General features: G+C 40.9%; 1 protein-coding gene across 1 annotated transcript in view; it reads left to right on the plus strand.

Moving 5' to 3' along the window:
- The first annotated feature begins 264 nt into the window (after positions 1-264).
- Positions 265-19,080, plus strand: part of LOC143275901 (U4/U6 small nuclear ribonucleoprotein Prp4-like) — a 29,962-nt gene continuing 11,146 nt past the window's right edge. Inside the window, exons 1-9 of the mRNA XM_076580225.1 lie at positions 265-349; positions 1,400-1,633; positions 5,296-5,372; positions 6,929-7,001; positions 8,963-9,087; positions 11,655-11,734; positions 15,839-15,932; positions 16,921-17,015; positions 18,256-18,314. Coding sequence (XP_076436340.1) covers positions 1,477-1,633; positions 5,296-5,372; positions 6,929-7,001; positions 8,963-9,087; positions 11,655-11,734; positions 15,839-15,932; positions 16,921-17,015; positions 18,256-18,314 — 760 coding nt within the window. The 5' untranslated portion in view covers positions 265-349; positions 1,400-1,476. The remainder of the gene's footprint in view (positions 350-1,399; positions 1,634-5,295; positions 5,373-6,928; positions 7,002-8,962; positions 9,088-11,654; positions 11,735-15,838; positions 15,933-16,920; positions 17,016-18,255; positions 18,315-19,080) is intronic.

Here is a 19,080-nt window from a genome sequence, read left to right on the forward strand (position 1 = left end):
GCTTGATTTTTGTGGCCATTTTTGTAATATATACCATTTCGTTGCACATCACATCTAGCATTATCTGTATTTTCGTAAGATTGTTTGAATTGTAAGCGATATTATCAACGCTTATGCGCTTAAAAAATAGAGAAATAAACAGTTACATGCAAGCATGCTTATATTTTCACAATGTAACACATAAATTTGCTTATATGTAATATAATGTAACAAGATTATCTATGTATTCGTTTAAGATTGTCATTGAAAAAATGTTTTGATCATTAGCGATACAAAATGGCTGCGCCCAGTTCGACGCACACATAGCGCGGAACCGTGGTACGCGCAAGTAGAAACAGACGTGATAGAGGTACGTTTGACAAGAAATGATTGCTTTGCTTTCACCCAAGTTTTGATTTGAACGATGCTGTTGTTTGCATATTTGTTATTTTGGGGTCAAAGTTAATAATAGTACGAATTTGTTTTACAAATAAAACAATTTTCCCCCCTTTTTTTTTCTTCATGTGGTTTGTCATCGTTTGTGGCCTCATTCTTGGTTGTTGTGTACCCGGTACGTTTTTCGGTACTTTTTTTTTTTCACCACTGCCGTGCTTTTTTATATTTCATTTTTATTATTTTTTACATTTGCATCGCGCTGAGAGTTAACAATAGCTACTACGCACCCGCACATTGTTTCCAAATTGGCAGAAAACGGAGATTCAGATCCTGACGAGTCTTTGTTCAGCTTTCGGTTTAATCAAGTTTCACTTTTTTAACGAGGCTGAAGGCGTGTGCATCGCGATGGGTCTGGTTAGGTTTTAGCATCAGTCCCTCCACCCCACCCCAGCATGCATACAGTGATACACTGGCACACAGTGCACACACACATACACAGACAGACACTGAGACGACAGTGAGACACACACACACACACAATGACACACACACGCACTCACACACACACGCACGCATGCATACCACATGTGTTCTGTGCATTTTTTGTTTGTTTTTCACTGTGTGTGTGTTTGTGTGGATACTAGATTTATTTTATATATATACTTTTTCAGTATGTGTGTGTGTGTGTGTAGGTACTAGGTAGATTTTTTCATTTTTTTGTCAGTGTGTTTGTGTGTGTGTGTGTGTGTGTGTGTGTGTGTGTGGAAACTAGATAAATATTGTTTATTTACTTTTTCAGTGTGTGTGTGTGTGTGTGTAGATATTTGATAAATATTTTTTCTTCACTTTTTAAGTGTGTGTGTGTGTAAATACTAGATAAATATTTTTTCTTTACTTTTTCAGTGTGTGTGTGTGTGTGTGTGTGTGTGTGTAGATACTAGATAAATATTTTTTTCTTTACTTTTTAAGTGTGTGTGTGTGTGTAGATACTAGATAAATATTTTTTTCTTTACCCTTTTTTCAGACTTCATCAAGAACTTTCAGAAAAGCCACACAGAGTAGCTTTAGCAAGCACAGAGTTTTCAGCCCGGTTCCACCACAATGTCAGACGAAGAGGAGCCAGTAGTGGTGCCAACAGGCAAAACGGTGCATTATGGGAGCCTGGAAGCCAGCGAAAGGGCCAGGCAGTCAGGGGAGACGTCTACACAGGATGTCATCGCCGAAGCCAAAGTGGCCGGAAACATCAACATTTCAGAATGTGGGTGTTCTGTGCTGGGAGTCTGTTAGAAGTGTCATTACATCATGTTGACGGGCACAGTAGCCGAGTGGTTAAAGTGTTGGATTGTCAGTCTGAGGGTCCCAGGTTCGAATCACGGTGACGGCGCCTGGTGGGTAAAGGGTGGAGATTTTTACAATCTCCCAGGTCAACATATGTGCAGACCTGCTAGTGCCTGAACCCCCTTTGTGTGTATATGCAAGCAGAAGATCAAATATGCACGTTAACGATCCTGTAATCCATGTCGGCGTTCAGTGGGTTATGGAAACAAGAACATACCCAACATGCACACCCCCATAAACAGAGTATGGCTGCCTACATGGCGGGGTAAAAACGGTCATACACGTAAAAGCCCACTCGTGCACATACGAGTGAACGCAGAAGAAGAAGAATTACATCATGTTGTGACTGTTCGTATTACTCTGTTGTTATATTTGTAGTATTAACCTCTTCACTGTTGAACCATGGTGAAATGATATCAGTGTGGCTCAAATCTTAAGTGAAATATATATAGATTTGTGTGAGTGTCTGTGTGTGTGTGTGTGTGTGTGTGTGTGTGTGTGTGTGTGTGTGCTTTTAAGTTTTCTGATTGATTTTGCTGAACAAAAGTAATGCAGTCCTCAGATAAAGAAGTTAAATGATGACTGGCATCCTGACATGTTAACTCTGTCCTATCTCAGTGAGGTGACAGCCCTTCACTGACATCCTGACCTGTCAGCTCTGTCCTGTCTCAGTGAGGTGACAGCCATTCACTGACATCCTGACCTGTCAGCTGTCTTACTCTTATCTCAGTGAGGTGACAGCCCTTCACTGACATCCTGACCTGTAAGCTCTGTCCTATCTCAGTGAGGTGACAGCCCTTCACTGACATCCTGACCTGTAAGCTCTGTCCTGTCTCAGTGAGGTGACAGCCCTTCACTGACATCCTGACCTGTAAACTCTGTCCTATCTCAGTGAGGTGACAGCCCTTCACTGACATCCTGACCTGTCAGCTCTGTCCTATCTCAGTGAGGTGACAGCCCTTCACTGACATCCTGACCTGTAAGCTCTGTCCTATCTCAGTGAGGTGACAGCCCTTCACTGACATCCTGACCTGTAAGCTCTGTCTTATCTCAGTGAGGTGACAGCCCTTCACTGACATCCTGACCTGTAAGCTCTGTCCTGTCTCAGTGAGGTGACAGCCATTAACTGACATCCTGACCTGTCAGTTCTGCCCTATCTCAGTGAGGTGACAGCCCTTCACTGACATCCTGACCTGTAAGCTCTGTCCTATCTCAGTGAGGTGACAGCCCTTCACTGACATCCTGACCTGTAAGCTCTGTCCTATCTCAGTGAGGTGACAGCCATTCACTGACATCCTGACCTGTAAGCTCTGTCCTATCTCAGTGAGGTGACAGCTGTTCAGTGACATCCTGACCTGTAAGCTCTGTCTTATCTCAGTGAGGTGACAGCCCTTCACTGACATCCTGACCTGTAAGCTCTGTCCTATCTCAGTGAGGTGACAGCCATTCACTGACATCCTGACCTGTAAGCTCTGTCCTATCTCAGTGAGGTGACAGCTGTTCAGTGACATCCTGACCTGTAAGCTCTGTCCTGTCTCAGTGAGGTGACAGTCTTCACTGATATCCTGACCTGTAAGCTCTGTCCTGTCTCAGGGAGGTGACAGCCCTTCACTGACATCCTGACCTGTCAGCTCTGTCCTATCTCAGTGAGGTGACAGCTGTTCAGTGACATCCTGACCTGTAAGCTCTGTCATCTCCGTGAGGTGACAGCCCTTCACTGACATCCTGACCTGTAAGCTCTGTCATCTCAGTGAGGTGACAGCCCTTCACTGACATCCTGACCTGTAAGCTCTGTCTTATCTCAGTGAGGTGACAGCCCTTCACTGACATCCTGACCTGTAAGCTCTGTCTTATCTCAGTGAGGTGACAGCCCTTCACTGACATCCTGACCTGTAAGCTCTGTCTTATCTCAGTGAGGTGACAGCCCTCCACTGACATCCTGACCTGTAAGCTCTGTCTTATCTCAGTGAGGTGACAGCCCTTCACTGACATCCTGACCTGTAAGCTCTGTCTTATCTCAGTGAGGTGACAGCCCTTCACTGACATCCTGACCTGTAAGCTCTGTCTATCTCAGTGAGGTGACAGCCCTTCACTGACATCCTGACCTGTAAGCTCTGTCTATCTCCGTGAGGTGACAGCCCTTCACTGACATCCTGACCTGTAAGCTCTGTCTTATCTCAGTGAGGTGACAGCCCTCCACTGAAGAGCAAAGTCGTCAGCTCCAGTCCAGGAGTTAAGATTAAGAATGTAAAAGAAAAAATTCTTTTTTCAACTTGCAGCTGTCAGTGCTGAAAGTGTGGAATTTTAAAGATGCACATTTCTCTGTCAGCATGTGTGCATGGCTTTGTCCATGGGTTTGTAATTATATGTGGTTTATTAGTTAACTGTGCATTTATTTCATTACTACCACTGCACCAATTTATCCTATTGGTAATTATATGTGGTTTATTAGTTAACTGTGTATATATTTCATTACTGCCACTGCACCAGTTTATCCTGTTTTGTCCTGCCCACTTTTAGTCACTCCATCATGTGATGTACATTTTTCATCATGTGTAGTACTTGGCAGACAGAGAAAGGCGTCAGCTGCTCAGAGCCCTTCTTCCCACAGGTTTCCTGGAGTGTTTCTCAAGAATCAGCCTGCACAGCCAGCAGAGTCCTTGTAGCCAAGGGTCTTCTTCTCAGTTTTCCACTCAAGAGAGGAACCTGTCATCATCGCCGTCATAATCAGTGTTTAATTGTACTTAAACAGTATCATTTTGCATTTATACTTATAGATATGATTCATATATATATGTATATTAAACTCTTGTGTAGTCACATCACATTCATCTTACTAATGTCCGGGTTTTCACTGATTTCAGCTGGACATTTTGATCTGGAAGCGGCAGAGGTTGAGTGGTCACATCACATTCATCTTACTAATGTCAGGGTTTTCATTTCACTGATTTCAGCGGGACATTTTGATCTGGAAGCGGCAGAGGTTGAGTGGTCACATCACATTCATCTTACTAATGTCAGGGTTTTCATTTCACTGATTTCAGCTGGAAATTTTGATCTGGAAGTGGCAGAGGTTGAGTGGTCACATCACATTCATCTTACTAATGTCGGAGTTTTCATTTCACTGATTTCAGCGGGACATTTTGATCTGGAAGCGGCAGAGGTTGAGTGGTCACATCACATTCATCTTACTAATGTCAGGGTTTTCATTTCACTGATTTCAGCTGGACATTTTGATCTGGAAGCGGCAGAGGTAGAGTGGCACATCACATTCATCTTACTAATGTCAGGGTTTTCATTTCACTGATTTCAGCGGGACATTTTGATCTGGAAGCGGCAGAGGTAGAGTGGCACATCACATTCATCTTACTAATGTCAGGGTTTTCATTTCACTGATTTCAGTGGGACATTTTGATCTGGAAGCGGCAGAGGTTGAGTGGTCACATCACATTCATCTTACTAATGTCAGGGTTTTCATTTCACTGATTTCAGCAGGAAATTTTGATCTGGAAGCGGCAGAGGTTGAGTGGTCACATCACATTCATCTTACTAATGTCAGGGTTTTCATTTCACTGATTTCAGCGGGACATTTTGATCTGGAAGCGGCAGAGGCAGAGAGCCAGGCAGAATTACTGGCCGAATTTGAAAAACGTAAACGAGTAAGTCTTGTCTGCTGGTGGTATATAGTACATTTGTCATGCATGTATCATTATATGTATAACATCTATGTGCTTTATCCTCTTGTCATTGTCTGAAAACAATTTAATGCATGATGAGCAAACAGCAAAAATAAATGCACATTAATATGTATTGTTAGAGATTGATGCGTGAATAACTGAATATATATGTAACTGGACTTTTAAAAGACATGTATATGTGCAGTTGAAAAACCCATGTGCACACATTCACAAACACACACACATGCACATACATACACGCACATTACACACACACACACACACAAAGAGTTTTAGTGCAATGATTTTATTTTTTCTATAAACATTCATTTTTGTTTTTATTTGATAGATTAAAATATCACTTTTTTGTGTGTCTGAACATTTTTGTTGTTGTTTTTGTGTAAAGTTGTATTGTGCAAGGTAAGTTTGTGTTGTCAAAAGTACAGAAACACAGCTGGGTTTCAGCTGAGAAGTTAGGAATTATTTACAAAAAAGAAATGTGGATGTTGATTGCTTGCGCTTCATGTGGTGTTTTAGTAATACGACATAGTATTACTATTACCATAGACTTTGTTGTTGCTTTTTAAGGTGGAGACTAGTATATAGAATTATTAAAAAAAAAAGAAAAAAAAGACAGACATGTGAATCTGATAGCTTGCTTCATGCGGTGTATTAGTAAAACGACATAGTATTACTATTACCATAGACTTGTTGCTTTTTAAGGTGGAGACTAGTATACTGAATTATTTTTAAAAAATAAATAAAGACAGACATGTGAATCTGATAGCTTGCTTCATGCGGTGTTTTAGTAAAATGACATAGTATTACTATTACCATAGACTTTGTTGTTGGTTTTTAAGGTGGAGACTGGTATATTGAATTTTTTTTTTTTTTTAAATAGAGACAGACATGTGAATCTGATAGCTTGCTTCATGCGGTGTTTTAGTAAAACGACATAGTATTACTGTTACCATAGACTTTGTTGTTGGTTTTTAAGGTGGAGACTAGTATATTGAATTTTTTTTTTTTTTTAAATAGAGACAGACATGTGAATCTGATAGCTTGCTTCATGCGGTGTTTTAGTAAAACGACATAGTATTACTGTTACCATAGACTTTGTTGTTGCTTTTTAAGGTGGAGACTAGTATATTGAATTTTTTTTTTTTTTAAATAGAGACAGACATGTGAATCTGATAGCTTGCTTCATGCGGTGTTTTAGTAAAACGACATAGTATTACTGTTACCATAGACTTTGTTGTTGCTTTTTAAGGTGGAGACTAGAATATTGAATTATTTTAAAAAAAAATAAAGACAGACATGTGAATCTGATATCTTGCTTCATGCAGTGTTTTAGTAAAAAAAAAAAAAAAAAAAAAAAAAAAGACATATTATTATTACCATAGACTTTGTAGCTGTTTTTTTGTTGTTTTTTTTAAGATGGAGACTAGTATATGCATCTTTTCTGATCATAGACTTTGTTTGTTGTTGGCTTTTAAGGTGGAGACGAGTATATACATCGTTTCTGCTAATTCGTGCAGGCTCGACAAATCCACGTGAGCACAGATGACTCGGAAGTGAAAGCCACCTTACGACAGCTGGGGGAGCCAATCTGTGAGTGCACTTCAAAAACTGATAAACAAAACACACTAACCATTAGTGCTTTTTTTTTTTTTTTTTTTTTCTTACAGTCATACAGTGTGTCAATACACTAACCATTACTGCTTTTTTTAAGTCATACAGTGTGTCAGTACACTTACAATTACTGCTTTTTTAAAGTCATACAATGTGTCAAAACACTAACCATTACTGCTTTTTTAAAGTCATACAATGTATCAATACACTTACCATTACTGCTTTTTTAAAGTCATACAATAATTATGTCAATACACTAACCATTACTGCTTTTTTAGAGTCATACAATATGTCAATACACTTACCATTACTGCTTTTTTAGAGTCATACAATGTGTCAATACACTTACCATTACTGCTTTTTTAAAGTCATACAATAATTATGTCAATACACTAACCATTACTGCTTTTTTAAAGTCATACAGTGTGTCAATACACTAACCATCACTGCTTTTTTAAAGTCATACAATATGTCAGTACACTAACCATTACTGCTTTTTTTAAAGTCATACAATATGTCAATACACTAACCATTACTGCTTTTTTAGAGTCATACAGTGTGTCAATACACTAACCATTACTGCTTTTTTAGAGTCATACAGTGTGTCAATACACTAACCATTACTGCTTTTTTAGAGTCATACAGTGTGTCAATACACTAACCATTACTGCTTTTTTAGAGTCATACAATATGTCAAAACACTAACCATTACTGCTTTTTTAGAGTCATACAATATGTCAAAACACTAACCATTACTGCTTTTGTAGAGTCATACATTGTGTCAAAACACTAGCCATTACTACTTTTTTAAAGTCATACATTATGATACAATGTGTCAAAACACTAACCAATACTGCTTTTTTTTTTTTAGAGTCATACAGTGTGTCAAAACACTAACCAGGTAAGGCATACATTATTTTTTTAAGTCATACAGTGTGTCAAAACACTAACCAGGTAAGGCATACATTACTTTTTTTTAAGTCATATTGTATTGTCAAAACACTAACCAGGTAAGGCATACATTATTTTTTTAAAGTCATACAATGTGTCAAAACACTAACCAGGTAAGGCATACATTACTTTTTTAAGTCATACAGTGTGTCATTATCTTTGTGGGATGTTTGCTTTTCTCATGCTAACATCAATGAAGATTTTTTTTTCTAATATTTTTTTATTCAGACAAAAGTTTAAAGAAACAAAATTTATACATTTTATGCATAAGAAAGTATAGGGTAAACACAAAATTGAGTTCTAGATACTTACAAGTCCACTACAGCAATATAATTATTGTAAGCAGGACAACACATATTCAATAGCGTGATTCCAAGGTAGCATTGTATAGCTTAACTCACTCAGTACAGCCAGTCCTCTCTTCTCCTCTACACAGACCCCTCGGATGTCCAGTGGGTGTCTGAATGACCCAACCTTTAGCTTTTGTCGTCAGAATTGTGGTATTCTTTGTCAACATTCACCTCTTCAGTATAAGAGCCTTCCGCTTGCAATATTTTGATGGTGGTAATTGGGTTGAAACGCTGTTAACGTCGTCTCTTTCGCCGTTCGTATGGAGAGAGTTAATCTTGTTCTTAACAGGTATAGGGTGCCCATTTTTCCACAAATTTGCTTTATTCCATAGTTATGATAAAGGCATACTTTAAAGGCATACTTGTCTACTTCATGTGCCTTTTGAGGTCTTTCAAGAACATTTGTAGTGTTGGTTTTACTTTTTTGATTCTACATTTGTGTACACATTATTTAGCTATCAAAGGTTTTGTCATTACTGTGTAATACATTTGCCATTCATTTTGCTAACACCATTCTGGATTGTTGAAGAGTTTTTTGTTTGTTTGACATGAACCAAAAAAAATTTTTAAGTTAAAAAAAACAACATCCTGTGTCACCGAGTGTTTTTAGTATAAGGACTGTTCAGAGTTTGTCCAAAGGTCTGTTTGGAGAGGGTCCTGCAGAAAGACGGGAGCGGCTGCGACAGTTGCTGGCCTTGCTGGGCGAAGATGCTGTGCGACAGAAACGGTCGACCCCTGCCGACACCTTGAAAGTGAAGGACGAGGTGAGAGACTTGGGTTTGTCCGGCAGCGTTGGCAAAGTTGTGGAGTGTTAGCCGAGAGGTAATGCATCCGCCTAGGAAGCGTGAGAATCTGAGCGCACTGGTTTGAATCCCGCCCGGCAGTCAACAGTATTTTCTCCTCCCATCAGAGGGTTTTGGATATGCCTTGTAATTTTTATAAAAAATCCCTTCAGGAGTACCAGTCAACAAAGTATTTGATGCATTTAAAGAAACAACAATAATAATAATAATGGTATTTATATAGCGCTGAATCTTGTGCATAGACAAATCTAAGCGCTTTCGCTCCAGTCATTCTCACGCACGCATAACTCTAAAACTGGAGAAACTGAAGACATGGAAGAGGCAGGGAAGGGAGGCTATTTTGGGAAGAGGTGGGTTTTAAGGCCACACTTGAAAGAGCTGAGTGCGGAGACCTGACGAAGCGAAAGAGGAAGTTCATTCCAATTGCAAGGTCCAGAGACAGAGAAAGAACGGCGGCCAACGGTCAAGAGTTTGAATCTGGGTATGCGTAAATGGAGTGGATCCGAAGCTGATCGTAGTGAGTGAGATGGAGTGTAGAGGTGAAGGCAGCCACAGAGATAGAGAAACAATAAATGGATCAAACATTCAAAAGGAACAGTGATGAAAACCAAACATTATTACTGTGATATCCACCAGTTTCTTCATATGTGTGTGGCAGATGATTTTTATAATCAATTTTGCTGTACCATTCAACAAAGAACATGATGCATTTAAAAACAATCAAACAATTGAGAAAATCAGTTTTGCTTTTTGCGATAAGACCAGTTAGATCGGCAGCTTTACTCGGTTGTCAGGGGGGTGTGCTAGGCGCCTTCATGTTTCCATAACCCACTAAACACTGCATGGGTTGTGTGGGGTCTTGAACATGTGCGTTTTATCTTCTGTTCGTTAAAATACGCTCAAAGGAGGTTCAGGCACCAGCAGGTCTGCACATGTTCTCTACAAAGATTGGAAAAAATCTCCGCCTTTTACCCACCCACCAGTCAGCCTGACCAGGATTTAAACCCAGTACCCTCAGGTTTTAAGTCCAACTCTTGAACCACAGCGCTTGTCTGAGCAGTTCTGTATGCATTTCATTCTTCAAAATATGCAAGAATATTTATAGTTGGTTTGTTTTTTTTTAACTTGCAGTTTTGCAGCTCTTAGTTTCAGTTCTGTTTTCTAATCAAGGGTCCATATTTTTTATGTTGGTGGGTATTTGTATTTGTATTTCTTTTTATCACAACAGATTTCTCTGTGTGAAATTCGGGCTGCTTTCCCCAGGGAGAGAACGTCACTATACTACGGTGCCACCCATTTTTTTGTATGTTTTTTCCTGCGTGCAGTTTTATTTGTTTTTCCTACCGAAGTGGATTTTTTCTACAGAATTTTGCCAGGAACAACCCTTTTGTTGCCTTGGGTTCTTTTACGTGCGCTAAGTGCATGCTGCACACGGGACCTCGGTTTATCGTCTCATCCAAATGACTAGCATCCAGACCACAACTCAAGGTCTAGTTGAGGGGGAGAAAATATCGGCGGCTGAGCCGTGATTCGAACCAGCGCACTCAGATTCTCTTGCTTCCTAGACAGACGTGTTACCTCTAGGTCATCGTAGTGTTCATCATTTATCATTGTTTGTGCCTGTATTCAGAATCAGAATAACTTTATTATCATCTCAGTAAGTGAACTTTGGTTTTGTTACATTACTTGATGTATGTTTGGCTGTGTGTGGTGTGTGGTTGTGTGTGTGTGGTGTGTGGTTGGTATGTGTGTGTGGGTGGTATGTGTGTGCGAGTGTGTGTGTGGTATATGTCTGTGTGTGTATGTGTGTGGTATGTGTCTCTGTGTGTGTATGTGGTGTGTGTGTGTGTGTGGGGGGGTTGCTATGTATCGGTGTGTGTGTGTGTGTGTGTGTCTGTCAGTGACGTGTGTGTGTATGTCTGTGCATTGTGCATTGTGTGTGTGTGTGTGTGCATTGTACATTGTATGTGTGTGTGGTGTCGGTGCATTATGCATTGTATGTGTGTGTGTGTGGTGTGTGTGCATTGTGTGTGTGTGTGTGTGGTGTGTGTGCATTGTATATGTGTGTGTGTGTGGTGCCTGAGCATTGTATATGTGTGTGTGTGTGTGGTGTCTGTGCATTGTATGTGTGTGTGTGTGGTGTCTGTGCATTGTATGTGTGTGTGTGTGTGTGGTGTCTGCATTGTATGTGTGTGTGTGTGGTGTGTGTGCATTGTATGTGTGTGTGTGTGTGTGGTGTCTGCATTGTATGTGTGTGTGTGTGGTGTCTGTGCATTGTGTGTGTGTGTGTGTGTGGTGTCTGCATTGTATGTGTGTGTGTGTGGTGTCTGTGCATTGTGTATGTGTGTGTGTGTGGTGTCTGTGCATTGTGTGTGTGTGTGTGTGTGTGGTGTCTGTGCATTGTATATGTGTGTGTGTGTGGTGTCTGTGCATTGTAAATGTGTGTGTGTGTGTGTGGTGTCTGCATTGTAAATGTGTGTGTGTGTGGTGTCTGTGCATTGTAAATGTGTGTGTGTGTGTGTGATCAGGACAACATCACGTGGTATCACGAGGGCCCGGCCAGCCTGAAGGAAGCCAGGTTCAGCATTGCTGAGTTCTCCATTCCTAGGTGGGTGTCCTAACACACACACACAGATAGTCACACACACACACACACACACACACACACACACACATACACACACACACTCAGAGTCACACACACACACACAGACAACACAGACTGACAGACAGATTCACACACACACTCATTCGCTCTCAGAGTCACACACACAGATGCACAAACACACACACACACACACACACACACACTCACACTCAGTCACACACACACAAATAGACACACAGACTAACAGACACACACTCACACACACACACACAAGGCAAGGCAAGACAAAAAGTTCCTTTCGTGTGCCCCCTATGGGCATTGAAACGTTACATACATACTTCTTTTACACATACCATACAAACAAAAAGAGTGATGTCAAAAAAACAAAAACTGAAAAAGAAAACAAAAAAGACTTGGTGGACATGGTACTTGAACAATGACTTTTCAGTGTTATCGACTTTCACTGCTGAACTATATTATGGACATGGTACTTGAACAATGACTTTTCAGTGTTATCGACTTTCACTGCTGAACTATATTATGGACATGGTACTTGAACAATGACTTTTCAGTGTTATCGACTTTCACTGCTGAACTATATTATGGACATTGTACTTGAACAATGACTTTTCTGTGTTATCGACTTTCACTGCTGAACTATATTATGGACATGGTACTTGAACAATGACTTTTCTGTGTTATCGACTTTCACTGCTGAACTATATTATGGACATGGTACTTGAACAATGACTTTTCAGTGTTATCGACTTTCACTGCTGAACTATATTATGGACATTGTACTTGAACAATGACTTTTCTGTGTTATCGACTTTCACTGCTGAACTATATTATGGACATGGTACTTGAACAATGACTTTTCTGTGTTATCGACTTTCACTGCTGAACTATATTATGGACATGGTACTTGAACAATGACTTTTCTGTGTTATCGACTTTCACTGCTGAACTATATTATGGACATGGTACTTGAACAATGACTTTTCAGTGTTATCGACTTTCACTGCTGAACTATATTATGGACATTGTACTTGAACAATGACTTTTCAGTGTTATCGACTTTCACTGCTGAACTATATTATGGACATGGTACTTGAACAATGACTTTTCTGTGTTATCGACTTTCACTGCTGAACTATATTATGGACATGGTACTTGAACAATGACTTTTCTGTGTTATCGACTTTCACTGCTGAACTATATTATGGACATGGTACTTGAACAATGACTTTTCTGTGTTATCGACTTTCACTGCTGAACTATATTATGGACATGGTACTTGAACAATGACTTTTCAGTGTTATCGACTTTCACTGCTGAACTATATTATGGACATTGTACTTGAACAATGACTTTTCAGTGTTATCGACTTTCACTGCTGAACTATATTATGGACATGGTACTTGAACAATGACTTTTCTGTGTTATCGACTTTCACTGCTGAACTATATTATGGACATGGTACTTGAACAATGACTTTTCAGTGTTATCGACTTTCACTGCTGAACTATATTATGGACATGGTACTTGAACAATGACTTTTCAGTGTTATCAACTTTCACTGCTGAACTATATTATGGACATGGTACTTGAACAATGACTTTTCAGTGTTATCAACTTTCACTGCTGAACTATATTATGGACATTGTACTTGAACAATGACTTTTCAGTGTTATCGACTTTCACTGCTGAACTATATTATGGACATGGTACTTGAACAATGACTTTTCTGTGTTATCGACTTTCACTGCTGAACTATATTATGGACATGGTACTTGAACAATGACTTTTCAGTGTTATCGACTTTCACTGCTGAACTCATATTATGGACATGGTACTTGAACAATGACTTTTCAGTGTTATCGACTTTCACTGCTGAACTGTATTATGGACATTGTACTTGAACAATGACTTTTCTGTGTTATCGACTTTCACTGCTGAACTATATTATGGACATTGTACTTGAACAATGACTTTTCAGTGTTATCGACTTTCACTGCTGAACTATATTATGGACATTGTACTTGAACAATGACTTTTCTGTGTTATCGACTTTCACTGCTGAACTATATTATGGACATGGTACTTGAACAATGACTTTTCTGTGTTATCGACTTTCACTGCTGAACTATATTATGGACATGGTACTTGAACAATGACTTTTAAGTGTTATCGACTTTCACTGCTGAACTATATTATGGACATGGTACTTGAACAATGACTTTTCAGTGTTATCGACTTTCACTGCTGAACTATATTATGGACATGGTACTTGAACAATGACTTTTCAGTGTTATCGACTTTCACTGCTGAACTGTATTATGGACATGGTACTTGAACAATGACTTTTCAGTGTTATCGACTTTCACTGCTGAACTATGTACACATGAAGAATGACTTTTCAGTGTTATCGACTTTCACTGCTGAACTATATTATGGACATGGTACTTGAACAATGACTTTTCAGTGTTATTGTGTTTCACTGCTGAACTATATTATGGACATGGTACTTGAACAATGACTTTTCAGTGTTATTGTGTTTCACTGCTGAACTATATTATGGACATGGTACTTGAACAATGACTTTTCAGTGTTATTGTGTTTCACTGCTAAAGTTGATGGACATGGTACTTGAACAATGACTTTTCAGTCTTATCGACTTTCACTGCTAAGAAGCTGAGGATCTTTTTGCCATTTTCACATCTCCATCCACGAACCTGCAGTGTGTCCAGTCTCTCATTTTCAGCGTTAAAGAGATTGTTTGGCATGGTACTTGATCCAGCCTAGTTGTAAATTCTCCAGGCTATCCCTAAAAGATGCCTTCTCCAAAATCCCTAAGATGTTGAGGATCTTTCTGCATTTTCTTCACATCTCCATCCACGAATCTGCATGGAGTTTCACTGCTGATCATGATAGCCCCCTGTCTTTCTTCTTCTTTGTTCTCTTTTATTTATTTATTTACTTATTTATGTACGCTTATCTATTATTTATTCCCTTTTTTTTTTCTGAAGGCCTGACTAATCGCATTGGGTTATGCTGCTGGTCAGGCATCTGCTTGGCAGATGTGGTGTAGCGTATATGGACTTGTCCGAACGCAGTGACGCCTCTTTGAGCTACTGAAACTGAAACTGAAACTGTTCTCTTTTGTCTTTCTAGTATCTGATATATTCATTTTCTAATTTTGGAAATAACACATAGATGTATGTACGCTGAATGTAAATTGTTCAAGTATGAGTTCAATGATCTTTTTAACAAACATTAACCATAGCGAGTTGTATTTTCTCGTTGGTGCATGAATTTATATATTCTGTTGATTGGAGAAGTTTCTGGGCATTGAATTATGTGAATCCAGTATGTAGTAATTTGGCGTATTATTTTTAAACATATCGGGAATCTGTCCAGTTCACTTAACACAAGAAGCACCAAAGATATTTTGTGCACTCCAAGAATAAGCTTATAGAATTTAATGGGTAATTTTTCATGTGGAAACTTATTTAATAAGTAGTCATCAAACAGATGCGTTGAATTGAATCATCTGGTATGATTTGGTAAGGTAACCTTACCTTCGCCCCATGAATCGATACTGGCGCTATCAAAGTGTCATACAGTTTGGATATTATAGTGTTTACATTGTTGTTGATATTTTTTAAATATCATCGTAGAAGTATATAATGCTTTGTTTGCTTGTTTAGGCATTCCTGTGCTCTTATCTGACATCCACGTGTGTGTGTGTGTGTGTGTGTGTGTGTGTGTGTGTGTGTGTGTGTGTGTGTGTGTGTGTTTGTGTGTGTGTCTGTGTGGGTGTGTGGGTGTTTGTGTGTGTCTGTGTATGTGTGTGTGTGTGTGTGTCTGTGTGGGTGTCTCTGTGTGTGTGTCTGTGTGTGTGTGCGTGTGTGTCTCTGTGTGTGTGTGTGTGTGTGTGTGTGTGTGGGTGGGTGTCTGTGTGTGTCTGTGTATGTGTGTGTGTCTGTGTGTGTGTGTGTGTCTGTGTGTGTGTGTGTGTGTCTATATATGTGTGTGTGTGTGTGTGTGTCTGTGTGTATGTGTGTGTGTGTGTGTGTCTATATATGTGTGTGTGTGTTGCAGAGCCAAAGAGAGAGTGCAGAGACAGAAGCAGGAGAAGATGCTGCCAGTCACGCAGAAAAACGCTCGTCTTCAGGAGTTGCAGAAACGTGTGCGGGTACGATGGTGGTGGTGAACTGTTGTTGACGTGTGCACAGATACCAACTGTCACAGTTTCAGTTTCAGTTGCTCAAGGAGGCGTCACTGCGTTCGGTCAAATCCATATACGCTACACCACATCAGCTAGGCAGATACCTGACCGGCAACATAACTCAACGTGCTTAGTCAGGTCGTGAGAGCATGCATGTATATCTGTGTACCTGTCAGAGTGACAGAGAGAAAGAGACTGAGGCACACAGAGAGACAGACAGACAAGAGCAGAGAGAGATAGAGAGAGAGACAGACAGAGAGACACAGACAGAGAGACACAGAGAGAAAGAGACTGAGACAGACAGAGAGACAGACAGACAGAGCAGAGAGAGATAGAGAGACAGACAGACAGACACAGAGAGACACAGAGACACAGACAGACACAGAGAGAAAGAGACTGAGACAGACAGAGAGACAGATAGAGCAGAGAGAGATAGAGAGAGAGACAGACAGACAGACACAGAGAGACACAGAGACACAGACAGAGAGACACAGAGAGAAAGAGACTGAGACAGACAGAGAGACAGACAGACAGAGCAGAGACACAAATACAGAGAGAGGGAGAGAGAGAGAAGGGGGGGAAGAGAGAGAGAAACAGAGGGAAAGAGAGAGGGGAAGATAGAGGGGAGAGAGAGGGAGACAGAGAGAGTGAGAGTGGATTTCTTCTACAGAATTTTGCCAGAGGACAACACTCTCGTTGCCATGGGTTCTCTTTCAGTGCATGAAGAGCGTGCTGCACACAGGACCTCGGTGTATCGCCTCATCCCAACGACTAGACCCTTGGTCGGATTTCCCAGTCCAACTCGGGAGAAAGGGTGAGAGTGGGATTCGAACCCAGACCCTCACGGACTTTGTTTTGGTAGAAAATCGACCACACCATTCTGCCACCTTCTTCCGGAGCACACGCACTGTATGAATTAATGTCAGTGATGAAATGAAACATGTTGTGGTTTCAGTCGATCACCAACGACTGCAGTCAGATCGGAGACAGCCGACCTCTGTCCTACTGCTCCTTCTCCCCTAACTCGCACATGCTGGCTACTGCTTCCTGGTGAGTTAAATGTACCACACACACACACACACACACACACACACACACACACACACACACACACACACACACACACATGCACGCATGCATGCATGCATGTACACACACCCACACACACACCATTAACTATCACATGCTGGCCACTGCTTCTTGGTGAGTTACACATACCACAGACACACACACACATGCACACACGCACACGCCTACACACACACGCACCCAGGCAAACACACACACACATACACACACACAGATGCACACACACACAGACGCGCACACACACACACACACACACACACACACATACACATGCATATGCACACGTGCATGCCACATGCATGTGCACGGATAGATGCACATTCACACATACTCTTATGTACACACTTTTTGGTGCTTGCACACACACACACACACACTAACTAAATGCACATGAATGTTTACTTTTCACTGTCTGTTGCTAAACAAGGGAACAGCACACCACTGGAGAGTTCTGTGGCCATCTTGGAACTTGTGCCTGAACATCTAACTTGAATCCAAATCATGAGCGATGCTATGGACAGAAGCAGCAAACCTGTGCTGTTCTCCATGTCTGCAGTTGACAGCCTCCATTGCTACAACCAAACACTGTACAATGAAGTGCCATCGTGTTCACAATGATAAAAACCAAGCAGAAAGTTTGGAAAAGAAACCTGCTGTTTTGCACGTTCTGACTCTCGCACTCGCCTTTGTTGCTCGCAATATTGGAGAGCCAGTCAACTTCAAGAGCGCAGATTATGTGATGTGGCTCTACAAGTCTTGTGAGCACTGAACTCTCCAGTGGTCTGTTATGGTTCGTCTCTTTTTGACGGGCGCAGTAGCCGATTGGCTAAAGAGTTGGACTTTCAATCTGTTTGAATATCGGTAACGGCACCTGTTGGGTAAAGGGTGGAGATTTTTCCGATCTCCCAGGTCAACATATGTGCAGACCACCTTGTGCCCGAACCCCCGTCGTGTGTATACGCAAGCAGAAGATCAAATACGCACGTTAAAGATCCTGTAATCTATGCCATTGTTTGGTGGGTTATGGAAACGAGAACATACCCAGCATGCACACCCCTGAAAGCAGAGTATGGCTGCCTACATGGTGAGGTAAAAACAGTCATGCACATAAAAGCCCACTTGTGTACAAACGGGTGAACGTGGGAGTTGCAGCCCACGAATGCAAGAAGAAGAAGATGTGTTCATTGCCTATGGTTTTCAGGTCGGGGTTGTGCAAGCTGTGGTCCATTCCAGACTGTCAGTTCATCAGGAACCTCCGAGGTGAGTCACCTGTGTGAACCAGTCCCTTCACTCTTTCACCGCCAAGTTTCTGGGCGAAAAAACACTCCCCAGCGTGAAATGTTTTAGTAACGATGCTCCCATTCACAAGCTTCAATTCATGTCAAAACAAGACAATGGACTTGTTCACTTTAAACTGGGTCAGGGGGCAAAGGTTGTTCTATCGGTGGGGGGAACTGGCTGCAGCTGTTGAGCTTTGTTACGGTGTGGAAAATGATCTTATCAACATGATCCCTCGATGTCGACAAAAGTTGCCTGTGGTAGTGCACTGTCTAGTCAACTAAAGTCGCCTGTGGTAGCGCACTGTCTAGTCAACTAAAATCGCCTGTGGTAGCACACTGTCGGACGAGACGATAAACCAAGGTCCCGTGTGCAGCATGCACTTAGTGCACGTTAAAGATCCCACGGCAACAAAAGGGTTGTTCCTGGTAAAATTCTGTAGAAAAATCCTCTTCGATAGGAAAAACAAATAAAGCTGCACACTGGAAAAAAAAAAGGGTAGTGCTGTAGTGTAGCGACGCCCTGTCCCTGGGGAGAGCAGCCCGAATTTCACACAGAGAAATCTGTTGTGATAAAAAGAAATACAAAACAAGAGAGGCAAGGCCTTCAAGACTCACTTGTGATACACTGAAAAAAAAATCCAAGCTTTTCATGTTTTGTGTTTTCATGTATTGCATTTCAAAATGTAATGTTTAAGATGAGAAAGGTCAGTTTAAAGCAAATTAAGTCCCCTTGCATAATTACGGAG

The sequence above is a fragment of the Babylonia areolata genome, chromosome 31 (assembly GCF_041734735.1).
Source record: "Babylonia areolata isolate BAREFJ2019XMU chromosome 31, ASM4173473v1, whole genome shotgun sequence".
Taxonomy (NCBI): Eukaryota; Metazoa; Mollusca; class Gastropoda; order Neogastropoda; family Buccinidae; genus Babylonia; species Babylonia areolata.